The 22,621-nt window shown below is 39.0% G+C and overlaps 1 protein-coding gene across 6 annotated transcripts in view; it reads right to left on the bottom strand.

The window, feature by feature from the left end:
* helz (helicase with zinc finger) overlaps positions 1 to 22,621 on the bottom strand; it is a 256,788-nt gene that overhangs the window by 153,507 nt on the left and 80,660 nt on the right. For 4 of the 6 annotated variants that reach the window (XM_078529015.1, XM_078529019.1, XM_078529017.1 and 1 more), the window contains exons 10-14: positions 22,248 to 22,548; positions 17,296 to 17,563; positions 5,521 to 5,854; positions 1,400 to 1,530; positions 51 to 233 (exon numbers count right to left, since the gene is read on the bottom strand). In XM_078529015.1, coding sequence (XP_078385141.1) covers positions 51 to 233; positions 1,400 to 1,530; positions 5,521 to 5,854; positions 17,296 to 17,563; positions 22,248 to 22,548 — 1,217 coding nt within the window. The remainder of the gene's footprint in view (positions 1 to 50; positions 234 to 1,399; positions 1,531 to 5,520; positions 5,855 to 17,295; positions 17,564 to 22,247; positions 22,549 to 22,621) is intronic. The other 2 variants (XM_078529018.1, XM_078529021.1) reach the window with 1 other exon arrangement.

Here is a 22,621-nt window from a genome sequence, read left to right as displayed (position 1 = left end):
GGCAGAATTTCCTGTCATTGTGTGCTGAAACAATGCATTAGAAAGCTCACCTTGTATCCTGCTGTTTTAGTATGTGTTTGACTGCCTGAGCCAATGTGAATGTTTTTCCTGTTCCATAGGGACCGATGATGAGAACAGGAGGAAGTGGGATGGAAAGTGGAGTTGTGATTGCCAGAATAGCCTCCTTCTGTTTAGTATTTAGCCGGGGATCCAACTGCTCGTCCCATTGTCTACTCCAGTAAGACAAAACAAAACAGCTATTTGCAATTTATGTAGGTCTCAAAAGCCAGAATGTCCCTAAAAGACAATTCTTTTTAATAAATGCATTTTTACAACATCCAAATTAAGTTACACCAAATCATACAGATAATTGACAAAAATTTATATATACATAATTTTATATATATATTCAAAAGTAAATAACTATATTCATAGTACAAAATCAGTAGCATAGAAGATTGACTAGTTCTCTTAAAGCTTTAGAGGTTGACTCCATTTAGGATCTTGCATCGAACTAATGAAATCACATGAAACAGAGAAAAGATGATCCTCGAGCCTCTGTAAAAGGCTCCAACATTTTCATTTAACTGGGCCATGAAGGAGAACCATCAGTTTATTAATGAGGATCTGGGAACAAACTTTTTATTTGGAACTCCTCCAGCTTCTAAAGCACTAATTGAACACCTTCCCGTTAAGCTACAGCTTCCACAATTTCAGCTGGTGCATAAAGTGTAATTATTCTATCAGCACTTTGCAATTAGCAGGTCTACTCTTCTTATAGCGCTATGCCCCAGAGAAGGCAGTGATTTCTTGTCATGAATGATGTTTATCATGTTTGTTATGTTGTTCAGTTGAAACAAGAGTTTCGCTCAAGTGAATTAGAGGGAAACAATATACAAGATGCTAGTTAGAGTACATATTTGCACATGGAAAGCATATGTCATGCAGACATCTACAAAACAAAAACCTGCTAGATTTAAGGCGGCAATTAAATACATTCCCCATACTTTCTGCATGAATATGTTATCAAGACAGTGAAATTTATATAACTTGTTTAAAAAGGAGTTTGATTTTAAAAACTTTAAATATGAAAAAGCAATTAGTTACATGGTGCCAGTCTCTCTCAAATTATCAATCACAACCAACAGGTTAAGCACCATTTCCTGACATTTTCTGAATTTGTGCATGAATATACATGAATGCAAATGATTCCAACCCGCTTTTCTCTCGGTCACAGAACAGTCAATCCAATCTTATCTTTTTGAAAAATACAGGTGAAGGGCGATGAAATGTACCCAATCCTATATACCAGCTTCAATAAAACCATCTGTGGCAAGCTGCATGCCTGATGCAATATTCATGCCTTATCCTCAAGTGCCACATTGTTGGCACACCATACCTGATGGGACTCCAGGGAATTGTGGGAAACATGCAGACATCTGGAAAGAGAATGCTGTTGTCCTTGATTCTGTCCAGGGCATAATGCATTTCACAGAGGGGCAAGCGATTGAGTTGAAACTGAAGTTCAACCTATGAATTAATAAGGCAGTTGTCAGCAGTGCAAAAGACATCCAATAAACAAGTACCGATCAGTACAGTTCCATTTCCAAACCTGGATTTTAGAATAATGTTTTCAACCTTCCACTATCAGAAGTGCCCACATACAGTGTATAATGGCTTCAACATCATACATGGTGAAAGAGGCAGATACAGAATAAAGCTGCTGTTTCCTCTACAAGGAGCTTCCCAACTTCCCAGAGGTTGGAGATGAAAAACAGTAATTGAAATTGTTTTTTAAAGGAACTTGATGCAGGCAAGCAGGAATAGATCTGACATAAGCTAACTATAATGTTACTTTTACACAAGAAATTGGCAGTTGGGTTCAACCATTCCTTCGACAGCTGATCAGTGTTATAGGTGGACTATAAGTACACTGAAAAAGGATTTGAGTTCAGTATGATGACACCTTGGAGGGAGGGAGCGAAGGGTGGGGGAAAACTTATCTTTGGGTTGCTCATCAAATCTTTGGATGTAAGTGGATTCATGGCCCATCAAACTGAAGTTACAGTTGTCCCAATCTGAAACAATTCACTTAAGAGTTTTAGGAAACTAACATTATTGCAATTAGCCTGGTATAGTAATAGACATAAGGAACAGGAGCAGGTCATTCCACCCTTCAAGCCGACTCTGCCATTCAGTAAGCTCATGGTTACCTCATCTTCTACCTCAACAACACCTTCCTGCACTAATCCCATGCTCCTTGATTCCCTTAGTATTCAAATATCTAACAAACTTAAATATACTGTGTGACTGAGAATTAACATCCTCTGAGATAGATAATTCCAAAAGTTCACAATTCTGAGTGAAGAAATTTCTCCTCATCTCCTAATTGGTTAATCCCTTATTCTGAGTCTGTAACTCCCCTAGTTCTAGCCTCCTCAGCAAGGGGAAACACCCTCCAAACATCTACCGTGTCAATCCCCCTAAGAATTTTATATGGTTCAATGGTATCACATCTGAACTCTGGGGAATACAGGCCTAGTTTGCTCAATGTTTCCTCATAGGACAATCCCTTCATCCCAGGAATCATTCAAGGAACAATGGAGTTGACCAAGCTCAACAAATGGGGCTGTGGCATAGACTGCAATGGCTCTAGGTAAACCTTATTTTTATTTGTAACTATTGTTTTTTTTAAATCTAATATAAGTGCACATAGTTGCTTTAAAAATAGTTCTCCTTATTGGCCCAGTAAAAGGCATATTACAGATAAGTGTAGGTCATTTTTTGCAAAATCACAAAAGTGATGATATTTAAGATTACTTTTTTTTTTAAAAGAAATTGCTACATCAGAATGTTTCACAAGTGTATCCAAAGCATATTGCCTTTCATCTCAAACAAAACACAGTCACAAACCCAAAAATGGAACTCATATTGATGCAGAGTAACCGGGTATAAAACGAGCTGTCCCCATTCACTTTATGGTGCTAAATTATAATTAAAGAGTGACGAAGCACTTACCTCCTCACTCCCAATCTCAAGCAGACTAGGTCTGTGAGATCCTTGAAGGTCAAAAAATGACAGTTAAAATCAAGTGTTGTTTGAATGAGGCTTTGCAAAATGAGATGCGTAGAGGTGCATACTCAGCAAACCAAAATTGTATACAAAACAAAGAAAAGATCAAATGGAACCATCAATGAAGTATCTTACTTATATATTTATTAATCCATGCATAGCACTTCAAAATCCTTAGCTGAAAACCAACACCAAGTGAATGAGGTAAAATTTTATGCTGGATCTTATCTTTCCCATTGTATTTTTTATAACATAGCCCACCAGTTAAAATGTCAAACTCCAAAGATATCTGCACCAATGCTTGGTGCTAACATTCAGTGCTCTAGAAGTAAACAGATTTTGATCATCATTGCCATCTGTATGGTAGAATCTTCTGATCTTCCTTAAAACTCATGTTCAGATTACAAACTTTTGTCCTTAATATCAATCACATAAAAGCACCTTATATAAAAACAAAGTTAAATCGCACTTTTAAAGCTCGATTCAAGGTTTATAATTTACATTGAACTCATGAAATCTAATTCAAAGCAAACTTTCCATCTCCTTTTTCTAGGTCTTGCTCCAAAATCTGTTCAGCTTGATTAAGGAAAGAAAAAATTGGATACTATATAATACCCTGTACTGCGACAGGTCAGAAAACAAGTTATATATTCCAACATGCAATCAGTTGCTGTAGGTTATATATTCACATGTGCTGTTTTTATATTCAAGTTCAACTTTTGCTTTTCCAAAGGAACTTTTTTTTGGATAGTTGTTTTCACTTCTGTACTAAATAACTTCATAACCAGCTTTGGCAGCCAAGCACACGGTGTTGAAAACCTTTCACTTGCTGTACTAATTTTCTCTTTTCCCTTCTCCTCAAGACCCTGATTCTTGGCTGCTATGTGGCTCCTTGGGCACCCTCTGGAAACTTATCCAAGCAACTTTTATTCATGCTTGAGCACTGATGGCAAAGGTCAGCAGCCAGTCAACGATGGGAGTTACCCAATACAAAAGCCTGATTCTGTCCATCCCTGATGTCCAAAGAAAAGTGAGAATGAAGGCCAATTTCCCCTCCCTAACCCAGAAACAATGGTACCAAGTTTATCTCTCTGAAAACAAACGGAAAACACTGCTAATCAGAACTCTGGTGAAAGGTCACCAACCTGAAACACTGATACTATTTCTCTCTCCACAGCCTGACCTGATGAGTATTTTCAACAGTCCCTGTTTTGTCTCCTTGCACACTGTTTGAGCAGATATTACAACATATACTGGAGATCAAACATGGGACCTTCCTGGTCTCTATAACTTAACTGCTCATTGTGTTAACCAGCTGGGCCATTACAGAAGCTTTCAGTAGGTTAACACATGTCTACTCTTCAGAACTCGTTACGGATACTGACAAGTACTATTCAGACACTCTTAGATAATCATGGAAGAAATGCTTCTCCTCACATCCAAAAGGTACAATTAACTCTTCAATTTCAGACATTTTTAAACACTGTTTTGAACTATGCAAATCACACACAGTTAAGGTAACAGAGCGAGGTTAAAATCTGAAGACAATCTGCTCAATACATAACAATGATGCTGATGGAGGTTTACAGCTCTAAACTGAGACAGCTTCAGATTGAACACTAACATTAGGCAGTTTACAGGAATCACCTGAACCTAAAAATTCAAATAATCACAAAGCCTAAATTATTTACTTCTCCTTGCTTATAAGTGGATTTATTCATGTTTAAAGTTTACTTTGGTATAGTCCCTAATGTTTAATGATCATACTGTCGATCCGTGTGTCTGGCATTGCCCTAAAAGATATCAACTGTATGATATAGCACACTTGTGCACTAAGGATGTAACATAGTCCACAGAACATCCCTCCTCCGTCCCCACCCCCCACAACCTCGAAGAAGCTGTTCCTTGCTGCAAATGTATCTGTTTTGTTTAAATGGAAATGGGTGAAATAGAAAAATGGTGCAATATGGATGCTCCAATGTACTGGGCGACAGGATGTAAGATGCCATGAGCAAATTCCCTCAATTAGGGAGATACTGACCTCAGCAAAACCGATCAAACTATACAAGTAAAGGCCAGGTACCTCCCTTTGGAGAAAGGGAGGGGTGGGGGGGGTGTGGAAAGAGGACAAAAGGGATTAGTTACCAAATAGCACAGACAGGGATTTTTTTTAATACATCACTCATCCATTCTGCTGACTAGAGCAGAAGGTGCATTTTATGGGGAGCAAGCTGGAACACATCACCTCAACATTTTAAAAAGAACAGTAAGAAGCAAAATGAAGGCACCTAATGAAGGCATCCAAGTTCCTGTGTAAACAGCCATCGACAGGAAGTCTATTTTGTCCAGGCTACCCCCTGTGGCAGTAATCCTGCAATACGCCAGCCACTTTTATATTGAATTTATTTAGTAATAAAGTATAAGATGAGCAGTAGCAACATAAATTACCTGCATCTCCCTGTCTGCTCGAAGTTTTAGTTCCTCACAGCATTCCTTGGTCAACCTCAAGTAAATACATTCCTTAGTTTTTTCCTCAATCATGGCTTCATAAACCTTTTCTTTGGTTCCCTGGGCTTGCATGGACCTCTCTTTAGTTATTGGCAACAGCAAAACAGAATTGACTTTGGTCATTACCAATCGTCCAGCCAAAGTTTCTTCTGAAAGAGTCTCTGTAAGTTTGAAACGAGCAAAAAGCTGTCCACTTTGAGCATATTTAGCACCGCCTGAAACTCCAGTAAGCATGAAGTTTGCTACCAGATATAAATTTACTTTAATGTTGAACCTGTAAATTAAAAAAAGTTACTTCATTATAAAGGCAATACATTTTCAGCTAGTTATACAATGTTCAAAATTAAACCATAGCGATCTGATGTACAAGTTCAACTGTTTAATCAGTTTTCTTGTTAAGAAAAGAAAGTCACTGCATGTTGCACCAACGTATCAGTTACTTTGTCTTTGAAGATTTGTATAAAACACCTACTTTTAAGATAGGCGGGCACACCACGCAATTTGCTGTAAGTCAATTACAAAGCGCCAATCCTCAGCTAGACCCCATTTTGTTTTTATTTTCAACCTTTACCACCAACCCCCACCCCACCAAACATTGGCACCTATCGAGGCCATCAATAATACACTGCAACCAGACAAAGATATCTGAAGTATTTCCAACTAAAATTACTCGAGTTCAAGGCCTTCGAAGCTGAGGCAGAGATAAAGACTTGAAAGGATTACACTGATATAGTGCCTTTCACAACCGAGGATATCCCAAAGCACTTTGCAGTCACTGAAGTACTTTTAAAGTGCAGTCACTGTGATATTGAAGGAAATGCAACAGCCAATTTGTGCACAGCAAGCTCCTACAAATAATAATGTGATCGTAAACAGATATCAGATCTCAGTAACACTGATTAAGAGAGAAATATTGACCAGGACACCGGAGATCACTCCCCTGCTCTTCTTCAAAATAGTACCATGTGATCTTTAACATCCACCTGAGAGCAGATGAGGTTCCAGTTGGTCATCTTATCTGAAAGATGGCACCTCCAATAATGCTGTACTTCCTTAATATTCCCCTCAGTGTCAGGCTAGATATTTGTACACGTCTCTAGAGTGGGACGTGAAACCATAACTATCTAACTCAGAAGTGAAAGTGCTGCCCACTAAGTCACAGCTGATATCAGGACAATGCAACACTTCAGAGATGAAAGAGATGTTTTTGGAGCAAGGGTTAGTAACCCTACTGAGAGATGGGAGCTGACACTGGTAGGAGGAGGCAAGGTGACTTCACAGGTCAGAGAAAATGAGGGGGGACAGCCTTGAACAGAAATACTCTGGACAAAATATCCTCTCCAACAAGGTTGAAGCACTCACTTCCTGTGCAGAAGGTGAGTTCTTGGGGCAGGACCATCAAATAGATCACAATGACACTAAGCAACAAGATATGCTATGAGGGAGGCACAAATTAGCATTTTTCAGTTTGGGATGTAATAGTATTAGGAGACTTGAATGCCATCTTCTGTGGTTCAAACCATGTCATGGATTCTATACTGCCTCTCTGGTAAGGAACATTTTAGAAAGGCTGGGAGAGATTTTGGAAGAAGGACAGCATACATGGGGTTCAGCTGCAGATCAGCCATGATCTCAGTGAATAGTAGAACAGGGTCATAAATGAACTCCTCCTGTTCCAAGGAGTCAATTCTCATGGTCTATCTGGGAGCCAATAAGGTAGGAAAGTCACGAAATCCTACAAAAAATTGAGATGAGGAAGGATGGACTTCAAGGTGGTAATCTCCAGATTGCACCCCAGCCCCATGCTAGAATAGGAAAAAAATAGGAAGATTAGAGAGCTCAAAATATAGCTAACGGATTGGTGTCAGGAGGGCCGTTAATGAGGCATTGACAAAGATAGAGAATATGGGAGCTATTCCACAAGGATCATCTGAACAGGAAGTGAGCCAATGAGCTGGTAAAATTGATAAATAGGGAAGTGATCATTTAACCTAGGAGGCACAGAAAATAAAAGCAAACTAGAAAATATAAGTAAGGGTGTAAATAAATAAATGTTAATATCACATACAAATAAAAGTAAAATAGATAGGATGCATAAGGAATAAAGTAGCAGAGGAAAGCCAGGTTGAGATAGAAGCAGGAAAAAGATGGGGGGGGGGGGGGGGGTGGAGACGACGACGACACACCAAGGTGAGAGTTTAGAATCAAAGTATAACCAATGCTGCAAAATATGAACAAAAAAAAATTAGATTAAAAAGTGCACATGTTGCATTGCTCATTGTGGAAAATCAACTGGAAGAGTTAGGTAACAAAGATTTAGATTTAATGGTGCTAACAAACTGACAGGCAAACTAGACAGGAGTGGGAAATAAACATAGTGGGTACATTTTTTGAAAAGCAACTATATACGCAAGGAAGAAATACGGGTATTAATATGGGTGAAGCAGTAAGTACTTGATGTGGAGAGGGTTGATGTACACAAAACAAGGAGGTACAAATTATCTGTATGATAAATAACGCTGCAGATCTTAGCATACATTACAGACAAACTTAAACTGTACTCGAGATCCAAGAATTATCAAGAATGTATTCTTCAAAACAAATTAACCAAATTCAAGAAATCCCAAGAAGACACCCAAACACATTTACATCTTCACTAATGCACTTCATTTCTCTGGATTCCATTTCCTACATCTGAATATTCCTACAGTACCTTGCTCACATTTCAAACCAAACACTGAACACTCCTTCAAAATACAGCAAACTACAAGAAGTGGCTTGGGCAGTAGCAAATATGTGACTATATTGTGTGCTCAAATATTAACATGTGGACATGGCTACTAAAAAAATATTATCTATTGCAAAAAAAATTGCAAAGAACAGTCCAGGAAAAGACACTCTACTTCAAGTGGAATCCAATATGAACAACACTTTTAGCATCAGTGCAGCCAGCTACCATTTCCAACCTCATCAACCGACCATTACCCTCTGAAAAATTGCTGCTGCTTTCCAGATGAAATATGTAATATTATCAGGAAGAACTAAGAGGTCTTTCTGCATCTATTCACAACACAATGTGTGAAGTTTTTTGATGCGTCAAACTAAAATGTTTTGGTTAGGAACACAAAAATTGAATATCCCACCCTGAAGTCCAACTCTCCAAATCAATGCACAGAAGTGTTGTGCAGGGTCATTATACAAAAATTCACCACAGTCCATGTGTGGCAGAAATTCACAGGGCTTCAACCAAGGTTTAAATGAAAGCATCCTCTCTCTCTCTCTGCTGATTGTAAAAGGCCCTAGATGAAATGAGTTTTAATTGCCTTAACTCAGTGAGCCAGGGTCCAGTGCACAAAAACTGCCAAAAATTCTGCAATTGCTAATTCATTAGCAAGCTGTGCAATCAGTAAGCCTGTACAGATGCTGGTAGGGGGAAAAGGAAAATGGACGTTGACATAAATCTGGTGCTTCAAGTAGGTGCATGCTGGTGCAAGGTAGCAGAGAGCCTCCCTCATTCTGCACCTATGCGAGGCTGTGTTTGGCACTTGTGAACAAAAAACTGAAGATTTTCGAATTGAAAACAGATGATCAACAAGACAGTCTCTAATATAAAATTTTGGTTTATAATAGCATTTAACACAGATCTCAACTTTAGAATTTGCCATATAGAAAACAAGTGATTAAGCTACAGAACATTGCCAGCACTTCACCAGTTTCAAAGTGCTTCTACGCCACCTGCTGGTGTGATGAACTGTTATTCAAAGAGTCAAAAAAGAGAGGATAATTGTCGACTACTTCTAAACTTTTCAGATGTAGTGTTGACTATCAGCGCACTCAGTCTGTAACGAAAACAAAACCAAAACCAGAGGGAGGTGGCATCAAGAATTCCAGGCGACACCAAAATAGGAGCAATAAGCAAATTCTTTAAGATCAAAGAGAGCTGCAAATGGATATCACTAAAATAGGGGAAATGGGTTGAAAAAGATGAAGTTCAATCTCAATATGTGTAAAGTGATACATTTGGTGAAATTTTTTAAAAATTACAAATTATACTCTGAACTGAATAAGGTTTGGTGCACAGGGGTTTAAGGGTACAGGTTCAGAGCACATTAACAGCAGATAACACGACCAAAAAAAGCTAATTATATTCTAGGTTTTACCACAATAATGATGACCTTTAAAACCTTCATAAGACCTCAACTAAAGTGAGCTCAGTTTATAGGAAGTATATTGAAGCTTTAAAAAGAAACTGATTCACTAACATGCCTTCCGATTCTGATCAAATACAAAGAAAAACTTCAAAAATAAGGACATATTAGAAAGCAGATTACAGGGCTATATAACAGAAATGTTTAAATTCATGAAAAAAAAGCAACAGGTTGGAGACAAGCAGATTGTCTCAGCTGCTGAGAAGTCACAATTGGGGGGCCTTAGGTACAAGATTAAATGTGCAAGCTGTAAAACAGAAAGAAACTTCTGGGTGCAGTTGAAGCTGCAGAATTCATTTCCAGGACTCATGGTTAAGGTAGCAATTAGGTAAACAGTCAAGATTAGATATGATAGGTGGAGTAAGATATAGGAGGTGAAAGAAAATGAAAATAGGGTGGGTAAAATGCAATGGAGGCTTCTGGTCGCATGGAGGGTTAATGCTTAGGCAGACTGGTTGGACTGATTGGCTTGTTTCCAATTATGTAAATTCTATTTATTATGTACACAACATCAATTATACTACTTCATGGAACACCTGTGGGGTATAGATGGTGATATATGGCCTTGCAAGGACAAGTCAGAATAAAAGTCCGGTGACGCACTAGTTGCCAGTGTCCACCTTACATCTTTGAGGTGTCAACTATGACTCAGTTGGTGGCACTCTGAGTCAGAAGGGTGAGGGTTCAAGACCCATTCCAAAATCTAGGCTGACATTTGAGTGCAGTGGTGAGGAAGTGCTACCCTGTCAGAAGTGCGGTCTTCCCAATGAGATGCTAAATCAAATGAGATGCTATGCCTGCACTCTCAGGTAGGCGTACAAAATTCCATGGTGCTATTTTGAAGGGGGTGGGGGTGGTGGGGAGGTCTCACCGGTGTCCGAGGTAATGTTTATCCCTCAACCCACATGAATAAAACAGAATACCTGGTCGTTATCACATTGCTGTTCGTGGGATCTTATGTGCTTCCTACATTACAAGAATGACTGCACTTCAAAAGGATTTCATTGGCTGTGAAGCACTTTGGAAAGTTCTGAGGTCACAAGGGGTGCAATATAAATGCAAGTTCTTTCTTTATATATAAAAAAATTACACACCCTAGGTCTCACCTTGCAGCATCTTGTTAACTGCACATTAAGTAGTCAAATTCAACAGAAGAGTTTTTTTTAAGAAAACAAAGCTATTATCTGTCTCTCCATAATCTCTATGCATTGAGAACTAGCAGCATCCAAAAGAATAATAGTTTGTGTTGCAGCTAGTGGCAGTTCAGGGGCATAGGCGTGGGTGTGGAGACTTCACATCCCTGATATGCATTTATCAAATAAATCAATCATTGGCAGAGTGTATAAAAGTGATCTAGAAGCTCAACTGCACACCATAATTAACTATTGTAAACCCATGTTTATCTGAAAACTGCTGAGTGATTATGCAAAAAACTCAAACCCTTACACACTGACAATAATCAATGACTTCTGAAGCACTCTCAAGGGTCGAGGAAAAAAAATTAACCAAGTTGGAAATTATTCAAAAATGAGTTGTTGTAAAGCTCATTTGTTGCAAATAAATGGCGAAAATCCGAGCTGAATATTGACTTAAATGCTGGTTGTTATAAGCATTTTGTGCACATTTATCACATTTTACAGTTCATTGTTCAGAAAACACGTAATTGACATCTCCTGTTTAAGCACCAACATGCCCACTCTCAATTTTTCACACACCACTTATGCAGAACACTGCGGGCTCTACCTCTCACTGGTCATCTAGAGTATTTTAGTCTATTAGATCAGCAATTGCAACATGAGGTCGCAGCTCAAAACCATCTAATGATTTGTGGATTAATTGACTTATATTGGGACAGAGATGAATATTAAAGTAATAAAGGTTTGACTACATTTGAATGCAGTAACAGTTGGTAATTATATAAACACAAGTCACTTGGTAGTACAAAATTTGAATATTGTTGAAAAGAGAGACCGTTGCATAAGCTTTTTGTCTTGCACTAATCAGGACAAACATAAGAATAGCAAATTTCAAATAATCAAAACAACAATTTAGGCTACAGGTGTTTCTCGCTAACAGAATGCTACCATCAGTCCAAAAAGACATTCTCTCTACCACACACTGTTTATGAATTTCAGTGCTGGTGCAATGCCAGAAACTTAAGGCGTACATTCCACCAATTGGCTGATCAAATCAAACAGCAAGTTCCTACAATGGTTCATAATAGGCAGAGTACAGACTGTACTCAACCAGCACACGCTTGCAAAACCCAAACAAAATGTCTGTTAAATGTGATTCTGTAATTGGGCAGCGCTTGCTGAACAACCCTGAGTGCGCTAATAGCTACACAATCAACCAATATAAGATAATCAATCAAGCTCATAAATGTGGCTCATTTGCGCTTGCTAAAAGCAACATACATTCATACACAGACCCGTTCCCTGCAAACAAAAAGGCACATGTTCAAGCCTTGTGCCTTTTTTGAATTATCTGGGAGCTTGGGGAACCAATAATTCCCCTGTTGCTTTCTCCAAGACAACACTTCAACCAATTAGAGTCAACCTGTCAATCAATCAATCAGCATCCTTTTCTCCTGTAGTATAATTTGTTATAATCAATTGAAATTTGGCATTCTTGTGCTTGTCTTGAGGGCAAAACAAAAAGCTTTGGCAACATGTCTCTCTTTTCAGTGATAATAATATCCGAATACACAATGTACAATTTCTGTGTTTTAAGTCAAACAGCTCAGCATGGACTTTTGACAGTGAGCACTTCAGACATGAGCTGGCAAGTTAACTTTGCTGACATGGCTTGATCTTTCTCAGCTTATTGGCAAAATCCCACAAATGTTTCTTTACTAATAAACCATTTTACACGGAAATCAGGCTTCAACAGGATTTGTATCTAACCAGCTACAACCTCAACTTAACTCTTAAAAAAAACAGTTAGGAAGTTAAGTTAAGGCCAATTTAAGATTTTTGCCATGTCTTAATATTATTTTTATGTCTCTCCTGCCTTGTTGTGGTTGAGTCTGGTGAACAATATTTGCTCTTATTTGACCACTGCAAAAGTTGATAGAACTCGCAATTAAAAAGAACCCTTATTACAGCCTTGGAACATCCAAAAATATTTCACAGCCAATTCATTGTTATCGAGAAGCAATTACTGTTATATAGGTGAATACAACAAGCCAATGCACTCACACCAAGGTCCCACAAACAGTATATGAGATGAACTATCACTTACTATTTTTGTTGGCATATGGCGGAATAATAATGTTTACCAGGACATCATGCAAACACTGCTCTTATTTGAACAGAGCCACGAGATCTTTTACACCTTCCTAAATTAGTTTAGCTTAACGTTTCATTCAAAAGATAGAATGTCAAACAATGCAGTACTCACTACTATACTCAAGTTTCAACCCAAATTTTGAATCTAAACGGTACTTAAATACATGGGCGGGGGTTTTCTGGCCCCTTCATGGTGGGGCCCACCACGGGAGATTCGGCAGCACAGCAACAAGTCCACCTATTATCGGTGGGACCAGACAATCCCAGTGGCGGGCAGGACCAGAAAATCCCACCCATGATATTGACTCCAAAGCAGTGAAAACAACTTTACCCTATTGCAAGGAATTGCACGCTTGGCCGCTATGAAACAACAAGGTATTGATCCACATTTTGTATCTGGTATTAATTCCTCTAATCAAGGACCTGATAAACAGACATTGATTTTCCTGTAATTTCTAGCCAAAGTTAAATATCAAAGTTCAGAAGCATAGGAGGCCTGGTGAAAGTAGTAAGCACAGGCTTGTTTGCTGATTATTGGGGTAACACATTTTAACTATTCAGAACTATATATTTACCAGAGGCTCTATTCACTACATACAAGTGCTGAGGTAATGCTTGGTAAAATGTGTTACCCCGATAATCAGCAAACAAGCCTGTGCTTACTAGTTTCACCATGCCTCCTATACTTCTGAACTTTGATATTTTACTTTGGCTAGATATTACAGGAAAATCAATGTCTGTTTATCAGGTCCTTGGGTACTCCCTAAAAGGGGTAATGTTACAAATATGGATCTGCCACAGAAACCTATTCGGGTTCAGGGGTGTTATTTGTTCCTGTAAGCAGCCTGCACATCTTACTTTTATAGAAGTTGACTCTCTCAGCCCAGATATCTACTTCTACAATAGTGCAACCCAACTGTGTTTAAACAAGAGTACCCCACTTATGACTTGAATTGGGTTTTGGGTTTTTCACACATGTACTTGTTCAAACTCTCTGAAGAAGCAGCAAACAAACACATGATGAGACCAGGCTGCACAGCAATCGTGAAGTGACTTTATTTCATAGCAAAGTGAACGCACAAAATAGTACTTGTGACCAGAGTCACTTAATTCATCCAATACAACTGATCTCCCTGTAATAATGCAAAATAAAGAACATGCCATTCTTCCGCGCATCAGTAGGTCACCTTACTTCGGATCACTTCCGACTATTCTCACCTGCATTCCAACCTTCTTACAACCTCTGCAATCTGATTTGCAACAGAATACTGAGACAACCCTGACTGCCTTCACAGACTTTTCCATTTCAAACAAACTGACATAACATTTCACACCCTCCACCGCCCCCCCGCCCATATATTATATTTAAAAATCAGAGAACCTGTTTCCATGGTTCATCTCCTGCTATGCACAGCTGCCAAAGGGATCAAAGACTTTCTAACGTGTGTGTTCCAATTGTCAAGTTGTTTTCACTGCTTTGGAGTCAATATCATGGGTGGGATTTTTCTGGTCCTGCCCACCACTGGGATTGTCTGGTCCCACCGATAATAAGTGGACTTGTTGCTGTGCTGCCGAATCTCCCGTGGTGGACCCCGCCACAAAGGGGCCAGAAAACCCCCGCCCATGTATTTAAGTATAACGAATTGCTTATTATTTAGAGTCTATAGGAAACATCAATGGCAGCTCATTAACGTCTGAATCACCTTTTACAATACAGCCTTTTTTTTTTAAATTTGTTTTGCTTTGTAAAACAATTAAAGTTACTTTCTCTCCACACCCTTCTACAACAAAATATTCAAGCATGGCAGCAGATATCAAGGTCAGACACATGTAATGGAGGCAAAAAGAAGACACTCAGTCTTACAGCCCCTTGGCACAACATATTAGAAAACCAAATGCACGACATCATCCAGGACATGGTTTTAAAGAGCATTAAACGCAGCTTCCCAGGTTTCTGAGTTGGGCTAGTCAATGAGCAGCTGATCCATACAGATCAACATCGTTCAGGTTCAAACCACAGCCGAAACTGAATTAGCTGATCTCAGCCTGAGCTATATCATGGGCACTGCTATTGGTGTCAGGATCCATGGCTAGAGTAGGGGGGTGTTTATGGGGCAGGGGGGTTAAAGATAAAGAAAAGCAGAGTAGGTGAGGATTGTTGTTCCTGATCTATACCCAATGCCACAACTAGAAATGAGTATGAGTGGACACTGGGTGAGAGCAGGAGATGCTCAACTGTAACACATAAAATTAATAGTTTAGTCACAGCAAGGCACACAAGTGAATAACCATTGAGGTGAGACAGTGGGCTTGGTAGCCATGGTGCAATAACCCAGCAAATCAACACCTTCAGGAGAAGCGACTGCATTGGCAGAAAAAAAGGTGAAAAAGAGACACTGAGCCAAACAGTTTTTAGTCAAGTAACTGAATACATAACATACCATGTAATCATTATAATAAATGGAGTGTACAATCTTATAGGAATGCAAAACAGAGCAGTAGACTATTTGGCCTCTTGCAAAATAAGTTACATTATAAAATTCAATAATCAAATTTGCAGATTAATGTACACGCTTAATGCGTGAAAAGATTTTTCACTGTCACAATCACGGAAATACTACTGGATTTAAGACAAATATAATTAACAGTTTGTAAACCTATTTAAATATTTGGAAGATAAAGTCTTTTTTTGCAGTGACAATCAAAAGTTCCCAGTTTAAAACAAAATGACATCATTCCTAATGTGCAACTCTTGGCAGTTATGTCTGCAAAAAAAAAAATTGCAAAATTGCAAGTATAAGCAATATACATTAAATATGAATTATGAGCGAGAGAATCATTGCTTTTCTATTCTTACAGCTAACAGATTTTTAAAAAATACTGGCTTTTCTACACCTTTTTTTCCACCCCCGAAGTGAAAGGTGGAACAATCCTAATTTAAAAGGTCACTGCAGCTATTCTGACTGTAGAGCCAGGGTTCACTTCAAGTGTAGGCGGGCCTTAATTCCAAACAGAGCACTTCATAGGAATCTGTGTGATGGGCTCATCATTGTGCCTAACTCTCAGATAGCATGAGAGCAAGCACTCCACCTGCTGGAAGCATTGCTGTTATATATTAAAGAAAGACTTTGTTTTAATAAAGCTTCCAATAATATCCTCTGGAGGAATTTGAACAAATACATGAAATATCAATTGGCGTCTCAAGATACAGTTCAAAATTCTTGTCGACAACTTTGACAAACTCAATCTTCAGTTGCTATGGTCTCTGTGCTGCCTCCAAACCCCACAATAAAATAATTAGGTCAACTTAGATCTGAGTATTTAAATACAAAATTCTCAAAATAAGAATGGAAACCTAACCCCCACCTCCAATGACTTGGATAAATGTACCCAGGTAAACAGACCCAGCAAGTCCTGGGTTCAAACCCAATCCTTTGCTGAGTTGGCCAATTACGAATGGTGGCCAACATCACCCCAAAACCCCCCCCCCCCCCCCCCCCCCAACCGCCACCCCAAGCCCCACCTCTCACAAGCAAGTACTAAAGCCAATTGTACCATTGTTGCCATCACTCTGGCTTAAATAAACTAAGGCATCAGAAATCATAAACTAAACCTGGGCCTCTCCAGGTCTCTGTCACTCAGTACCACAACACACCAAGTGTAATTGATCAAGCATCAGGGGAAGTGAAGTGAAGTGTTCAGGAAACAAATAATTTCAAACCTATATATAGTTGGACCTTGTTGAATAAATTCATGTGTAGGCAGATGCTGTAACAAGAATTTAGCATAGCTTCATTACATCAGTGAAAAGCAAAGTAACAAGAAAGTATTCACAAATCAAAAATCAATATTCTCCCCCTGTGAAAATAAAGTCAATCTTGACTGACTGAATCATCTCTGGTCAGTAACAAATCAGCATTTATGAAATACACAGTGAAAAAGATAAGCTCTGTATTGATCAAGGCATTTAATTGTAAAGTTTGGAAAAATGAAAGACTTGGTAGAAGGCTGAGATGCACATGTCCGAAGATAAACTGAATGACGACAATTTTATTCTGCAGTTTTAGCAGGGATTAAGGTTTGAGCCCTTTCACCTTGGGACCTGCTTAGCAAAAGCAAATTATTTTTCATAAACAAATTAATTGAGACAAAATTTGAGAGGATGAATACCACTGAAACAATGAAATGCACATTACTATTTGTCACATTGTACTTACTTGCTGACTTCCTTATACTGTGCTATTTCCTCGATGTAAAGTAAATCATGTAATCGAGACTGATAATTAGATTTGGTCAATGATTTGTCAAGCACAGATTGTGTGAAGAGCTGGTCTGCAGACAATGGAATCTGGTACCGAGTCAGGAGACTTTTCTCCAAGTCAGTGGTTTCATTTGGCTCAAACTCTACAATAGTTTTACAAGTGGAATCCCATCGTTTAGCTGTGGTGAGAAGTTGCTGCCTTGCCTGCATCAAGTGTTCCAAATCTGTAAATTAAATTTACAATAACATGAAAGCATTCACTTTTACTATAAATGTTTCTACAACTCAGTGATTCGATATTTTTTCTTAGTCTCTGAGAACATGAGAAGGTAGATTAACCAAAACTACAGAAGCACACAAATTAAACGAGAACAGGTTGATGCTCACTTTCAACTAAATCCAGTTGGCACAGAGCCAGCCATCTTTCTGCGCAAGCTCAGTAATGACAAGTTAACCTGTCAAAGTGTTGTTGATAGGCTATTATACTCAGTCAGGTTTACATTATAAGACAACTTGCAGGCCATGTGCCCTTAGTGGTCTCACACTTCTTCAGGAACACATGAATTGCTAGGAGAGAAAGAACCAAAGTCCATTGAGTTCATGTATTAGCATTAATTGGTGCACAACAGACCCAAATATATGGCAAGCAAAAGCCCAGTGTGAAAAGCTTTGGGAACCATGGGTATCTAGTTAACCTGCAAGTTGCCCTCCAAGCCATTCACTTGGAACTATATCGCCGTTCCTTCACTGTTGTTGGGTCAAAATCCTGGAACTCCCTTCCAAATAGCACTGTTGGTATACTACACCACGTGAACTGCAGCAGTTCAGCGGCTCGCCACCACCTTCTCAAGGGCAATTAGGTACAGGCAATAGGAAATGTTGGCCTAAACAGCGACACCCATGTCCCAGGAAAGAATAAAAAAGACCTGTTCTTCCCAAGCTTGCAATCTGTCATGTCTAAAATTCCTCATACAGAATCACAAAATATTTTGTGAAATGATCTAATTTATAATTGAATGAATCAACTCTGTTTCCACCATCTCCCTAGGGAGCCTGTTCTATAGATCAACTACTAACTCTCAAATGTTTCTCGAGATTAGGTTTGAATTTACCCCCTTCAAGCTCAGGTCATGTCTTCAGGTTCTACTGTTCTGGACAAGGTGAAATATTGCTCTACAATATCTAGTCCCTTCAGAATCTAAAGAAAAAGCAATTATGTCACCTCAAAGCTCCTCTTCCAGGGAGAACATATCCAATTTACAAAATCACATCTCACCCTCTGAAAGACTGAGTAGAGTGGACCTCTAACTCCCCGGAATAAAAGAATAAGAGGTGACCTCATTAAAATGTGCAAACGTTTTGATAGGCTTAATGGGGGTACATGCTGAGAGGCTATCTCCCCGAGCTAGGGAATCCAGGACTCGGGGACATGGTCTCAGGATAAGTCATTCAGTTTGGACTGAGGTCAGGAGAAACGTCTTCATTCAGTGGGTGTGAACCTTTCAAATTCTCCACCAAGGAGAATGCTCAGTCATCGAGTACGTTTATGGATGATAGATTTCTGGACTCTAAGGGAATCAAGGGATTGGAACGGAGGTTGAATATTCACCATGATCTACCTCTTTGACCAAGCTTTTAGTCACCTGTTCTAATATTGCATTAGATGGTTCAGTGTCAAATTTTATTCAATAATGCTCCTATGAAGCACCTTGGCACATTTTATTATGTTCAAGGTGCTTTATGAACACAAGCTGCTATCCAAATGCTGCCAGTACATCTCCAGCAATGGCTTCTCTTGCTATGCCCCTATATAGTGACCTGTGGAATCCACCATGGATGTATCTTTGGCATCACCTCCTCTGCATTCTGCCTCTCGGTGACATCATCTGTAGGAAGGGAGTGGTCAGTTTCCACACGTTGGCGATAACACCAAGCTCTCTACTTCTCCAACATTCACACCATCATGATCACTTCTGTCCTGCTGTCCTGGGAGACTGACAGCTTAACAGACAAAAATGTCTCCAATTGATCAAAAGGCCAAAGCCACTGCTTTTCAGTTCTCACCATATACCTCAGTTTCTATTACATTCTCGCTAATTCCATTCCCATCATCAGCAACCAGCAACTAAACAACTTGCATCTTTAATATAGAAAGATATCCCATGTTGGTCAACAGGAACACAAACTATGCAGAGTCAAGAGAAACAGTTATTTGGAGGGATAACTAAAAACCATAGCTAAACCAGAGTGAAAAATTCTAGTATCTTGTTCTACCGAAAGCTGTGTTTGAAACCCATCCTATCCATCACCAAGACTGGTGTCACATTTTTATATATTTACATGAGATTTTTTTCCTCACATTCAGCATCTGGTTAGTGGACCCAATTTCTCCTATGATCCAGAGTGCATCATTTTTACTACCCAATATCTAGGTAAATGATTAGGACAACCAGGGATCGCAACATAATACCAGTACTTTGTACACCAGCTACCAGAGAGATCACATGATTTTTCTGTCTCTATAAAGCAAAGTGAGCCCACGCTCCAAGCCTAGATTCAGTCTCTAAATCAACACAATGCATTTAAATGAAACAAGTGAATGAGCAGTATAAAATTGTTACAAATTGCAGATATTCTTTCCAGTTCAATTTAACTGCTCTTATTCTTTAATATTGCCCAATGTTTGACATGATAACCTAGGCCAAGAATAAGTCCCCTTGGTAAATATAGCAAATACTGTAAATTTGCAGGTGTTTCCATGTGTGTTTCTCTATCACATTATCACAGTGTGTTTGTGGGAGCCTGCTGTGCACAAATTGGCTGCCAAATTTCCTGCATTACATGACCTTCAAAAGTGCTTCATTGGCTGCAAAGAGCTTTGAGACATCACAAGGTAGTGAAAGGCACAATGTAAATGCCTGTTTTTAACTTCCAAAAGGTATGCCAATTTATATTTCAATGAGACAAAGCTAAAAGTAACAAATTGGTTTATTCTGCAACTGTTCTCGTGAATGAGTCGGGATAGATCTGCAGTAAATTTCACTCCACTTCAACACAATTCTGCATCACTCCATATCAAAATGAATAAGATGGTGCACTGAGTAGGTTAAATGTTGACTTTTTCGGTTGAATCCTTGTCAGAATTGACCACCTATCTCAAGGGAGAAATAAATATGGTCTAACTGCATATGGTGTGTGTCCCTCTCTCCCTGCAGATTTTCCTAGAACAGAGCCCAAATGATATGTTTCTGCTCTCTTGCTTCTGGTTGGCCTGGAAGTCAGTTGTTTTACCACTGACCTGTCCAGTATGTTGACGAACAGTGCTTCCAACCAAACCAGCTACTGTGACCCTTACATATGGGCCCCATGCAGACAGGCTCAAGCAGTGCACAAGTGAATTCAGTCTCGCAAGCTCTTCAAGTATTGAGAATGTGGCCCAGACAGTTAAGGATACCTTGTCAATGGCCAGCTTGTTACCTCTCCAGTGACTTCATGAACATGTCTTTCCCATCTTTGTCTCAATGGCTCCAATGAGTCAGTGTCAAGTTATTTAACCACTCATGAACTTGCTAGTTACACTTTCAGACAAAGTCATAACGAAATACTTCCGTGGAAAAATGGTCAGAAATCTTATAAGGCAGCAAAAAAAGGGTTCACTATTCTCCTCAATGCATTAAGTTTAGGCCACTATTATTATAATTTCTCATCTTCTCTCCACCTTGCAAATCCCATTTCTTTTTAAAATCAGACATTTGGTCACTTCTCCATCTCTGCAAAGCCCTTTAGGATGTTTTCTACATTAAAAGCACCATATCTGCTGCTATAGAATTAGTGTGATACAAGAATGGCTGAAGGGTAGAAATTCAAGAGTAGGAATAAATGGATTTTTGGCAGTTTGATGAGACTGCAAATTTCAAGCCCCAAGAATCTTTAATGAGACCCTTCTCATTTTCAATATACGGAGATGATTTAGACATGAGCAAATTAAGTCATATCCAAGATGGAGACTGCTGGATTCTTGGGCATTAAGGGAATCAAGAGATTTGGGGATAGAAAGTGGAATTTGATGCAGATGTTCTGCCATCATCTTATTGAGTGGCAGAGCAGGCTCAAAGGGACATATTCCTGCTCCTTTTACCTATGTTCCAAAGTGGGTTCCATCATACATTCAACAAGCTTGCAATGACAACACACTTAACATTTTTAGATAATGATTAGAGTCACAACTTCTAACAAGGAACTATTATTTAATTTAGGAACACTGGAACAGGAAGAGACCATTTCAGCCCTCAGGCCTGTCATCATTCAATGAGATTAGTGCTCATTTGCAACCTAAGTCTATGTACCCATCTTTGCCCCATATCCCTTATTACCTTGGTTAACAAAAAACTATCAATCTGTTTTAAAATTAATTGATCTAGCATCAATTGCTATTTGTGGTAGGGTGTTCCAAATTTCCACCACCCTTTGAGAATAGAAGTGTTTTCTAATTATAGTCTTGATAGCCCTGGCTCTAATTCATAGACTCTGCCCACAAGTTCAATACTCCCACAATTAGATCTCATGAGGGGGAAATTACTTTCATTTTTATCACAGATCTTTTCTGTTCTTATGATTCTGTTAACCTATTAAGTGCTGACGTTGACAAGGTATCTTTAACTGTCTGGGCCACATTCTCAATACTTGAAGAGCTTGCAAAACTGAATTCACTTGTGCACTGCTTGAGCTTTTCCATCTTTATATTCTATAAAGTAAACTTGTTAGACAGGCTTCTTCATGATGGCTCCAATAAAACTGTCCATAGGAGCCTTCTGGGCCCTTAGATTCTTCAATAAGTCATTGCATTTCCAAAATTGAAAATAAACTGCAAGTAATTTGTGCAAACAACAGAAATGAGCTAATTCATACCTTCTATTGATGCAGCATCCACCATAATCCTTTGCATCAGGACTGGCTCAGACCCAAAGTCAAAAACTACAGTTTGACGAAAAGTTCCAAATATTTCTGTATTGAACTGTACACTGACTCTATATATACAATGGTCCATTCCATTCTGAGCCATCTTTCCTCCTCCAAGCCATTCCTGACAGTTCTCAGGTACATCTTGTACCACCTGGGTGTTGAGATCACCAACAGAAACAGTCAAGATGGAAAAATGAGGACGATGAGCATCGTAGAGCAAGGCTATTCGATACAGCAAACGTGCAGGCTGAAGAGGGGAAAGAAAACATATCAATCAGCCCAACATTAATTCCCAAAAGGAACATCACATTCATATTGCC

The sequence above is a fragment of the Cetorhinus maximus genome, chromosome 24 (assembly GCF_964194155.1).
Source record: "Cetorhinus maximus chromosome 24, sCetMax3.hap1.1, whole genome shotgun sequence".
Lineage (NCBI taxonomy): Eukaryota > Metazoa > Chordata > Chondrichthyes > Lamniformes > Cetorhinidae > Cetorhinus > Cetorhinus maximus.
This window is presented reverse-complemented; position numbering and strand designations above follow the sequence as displayed.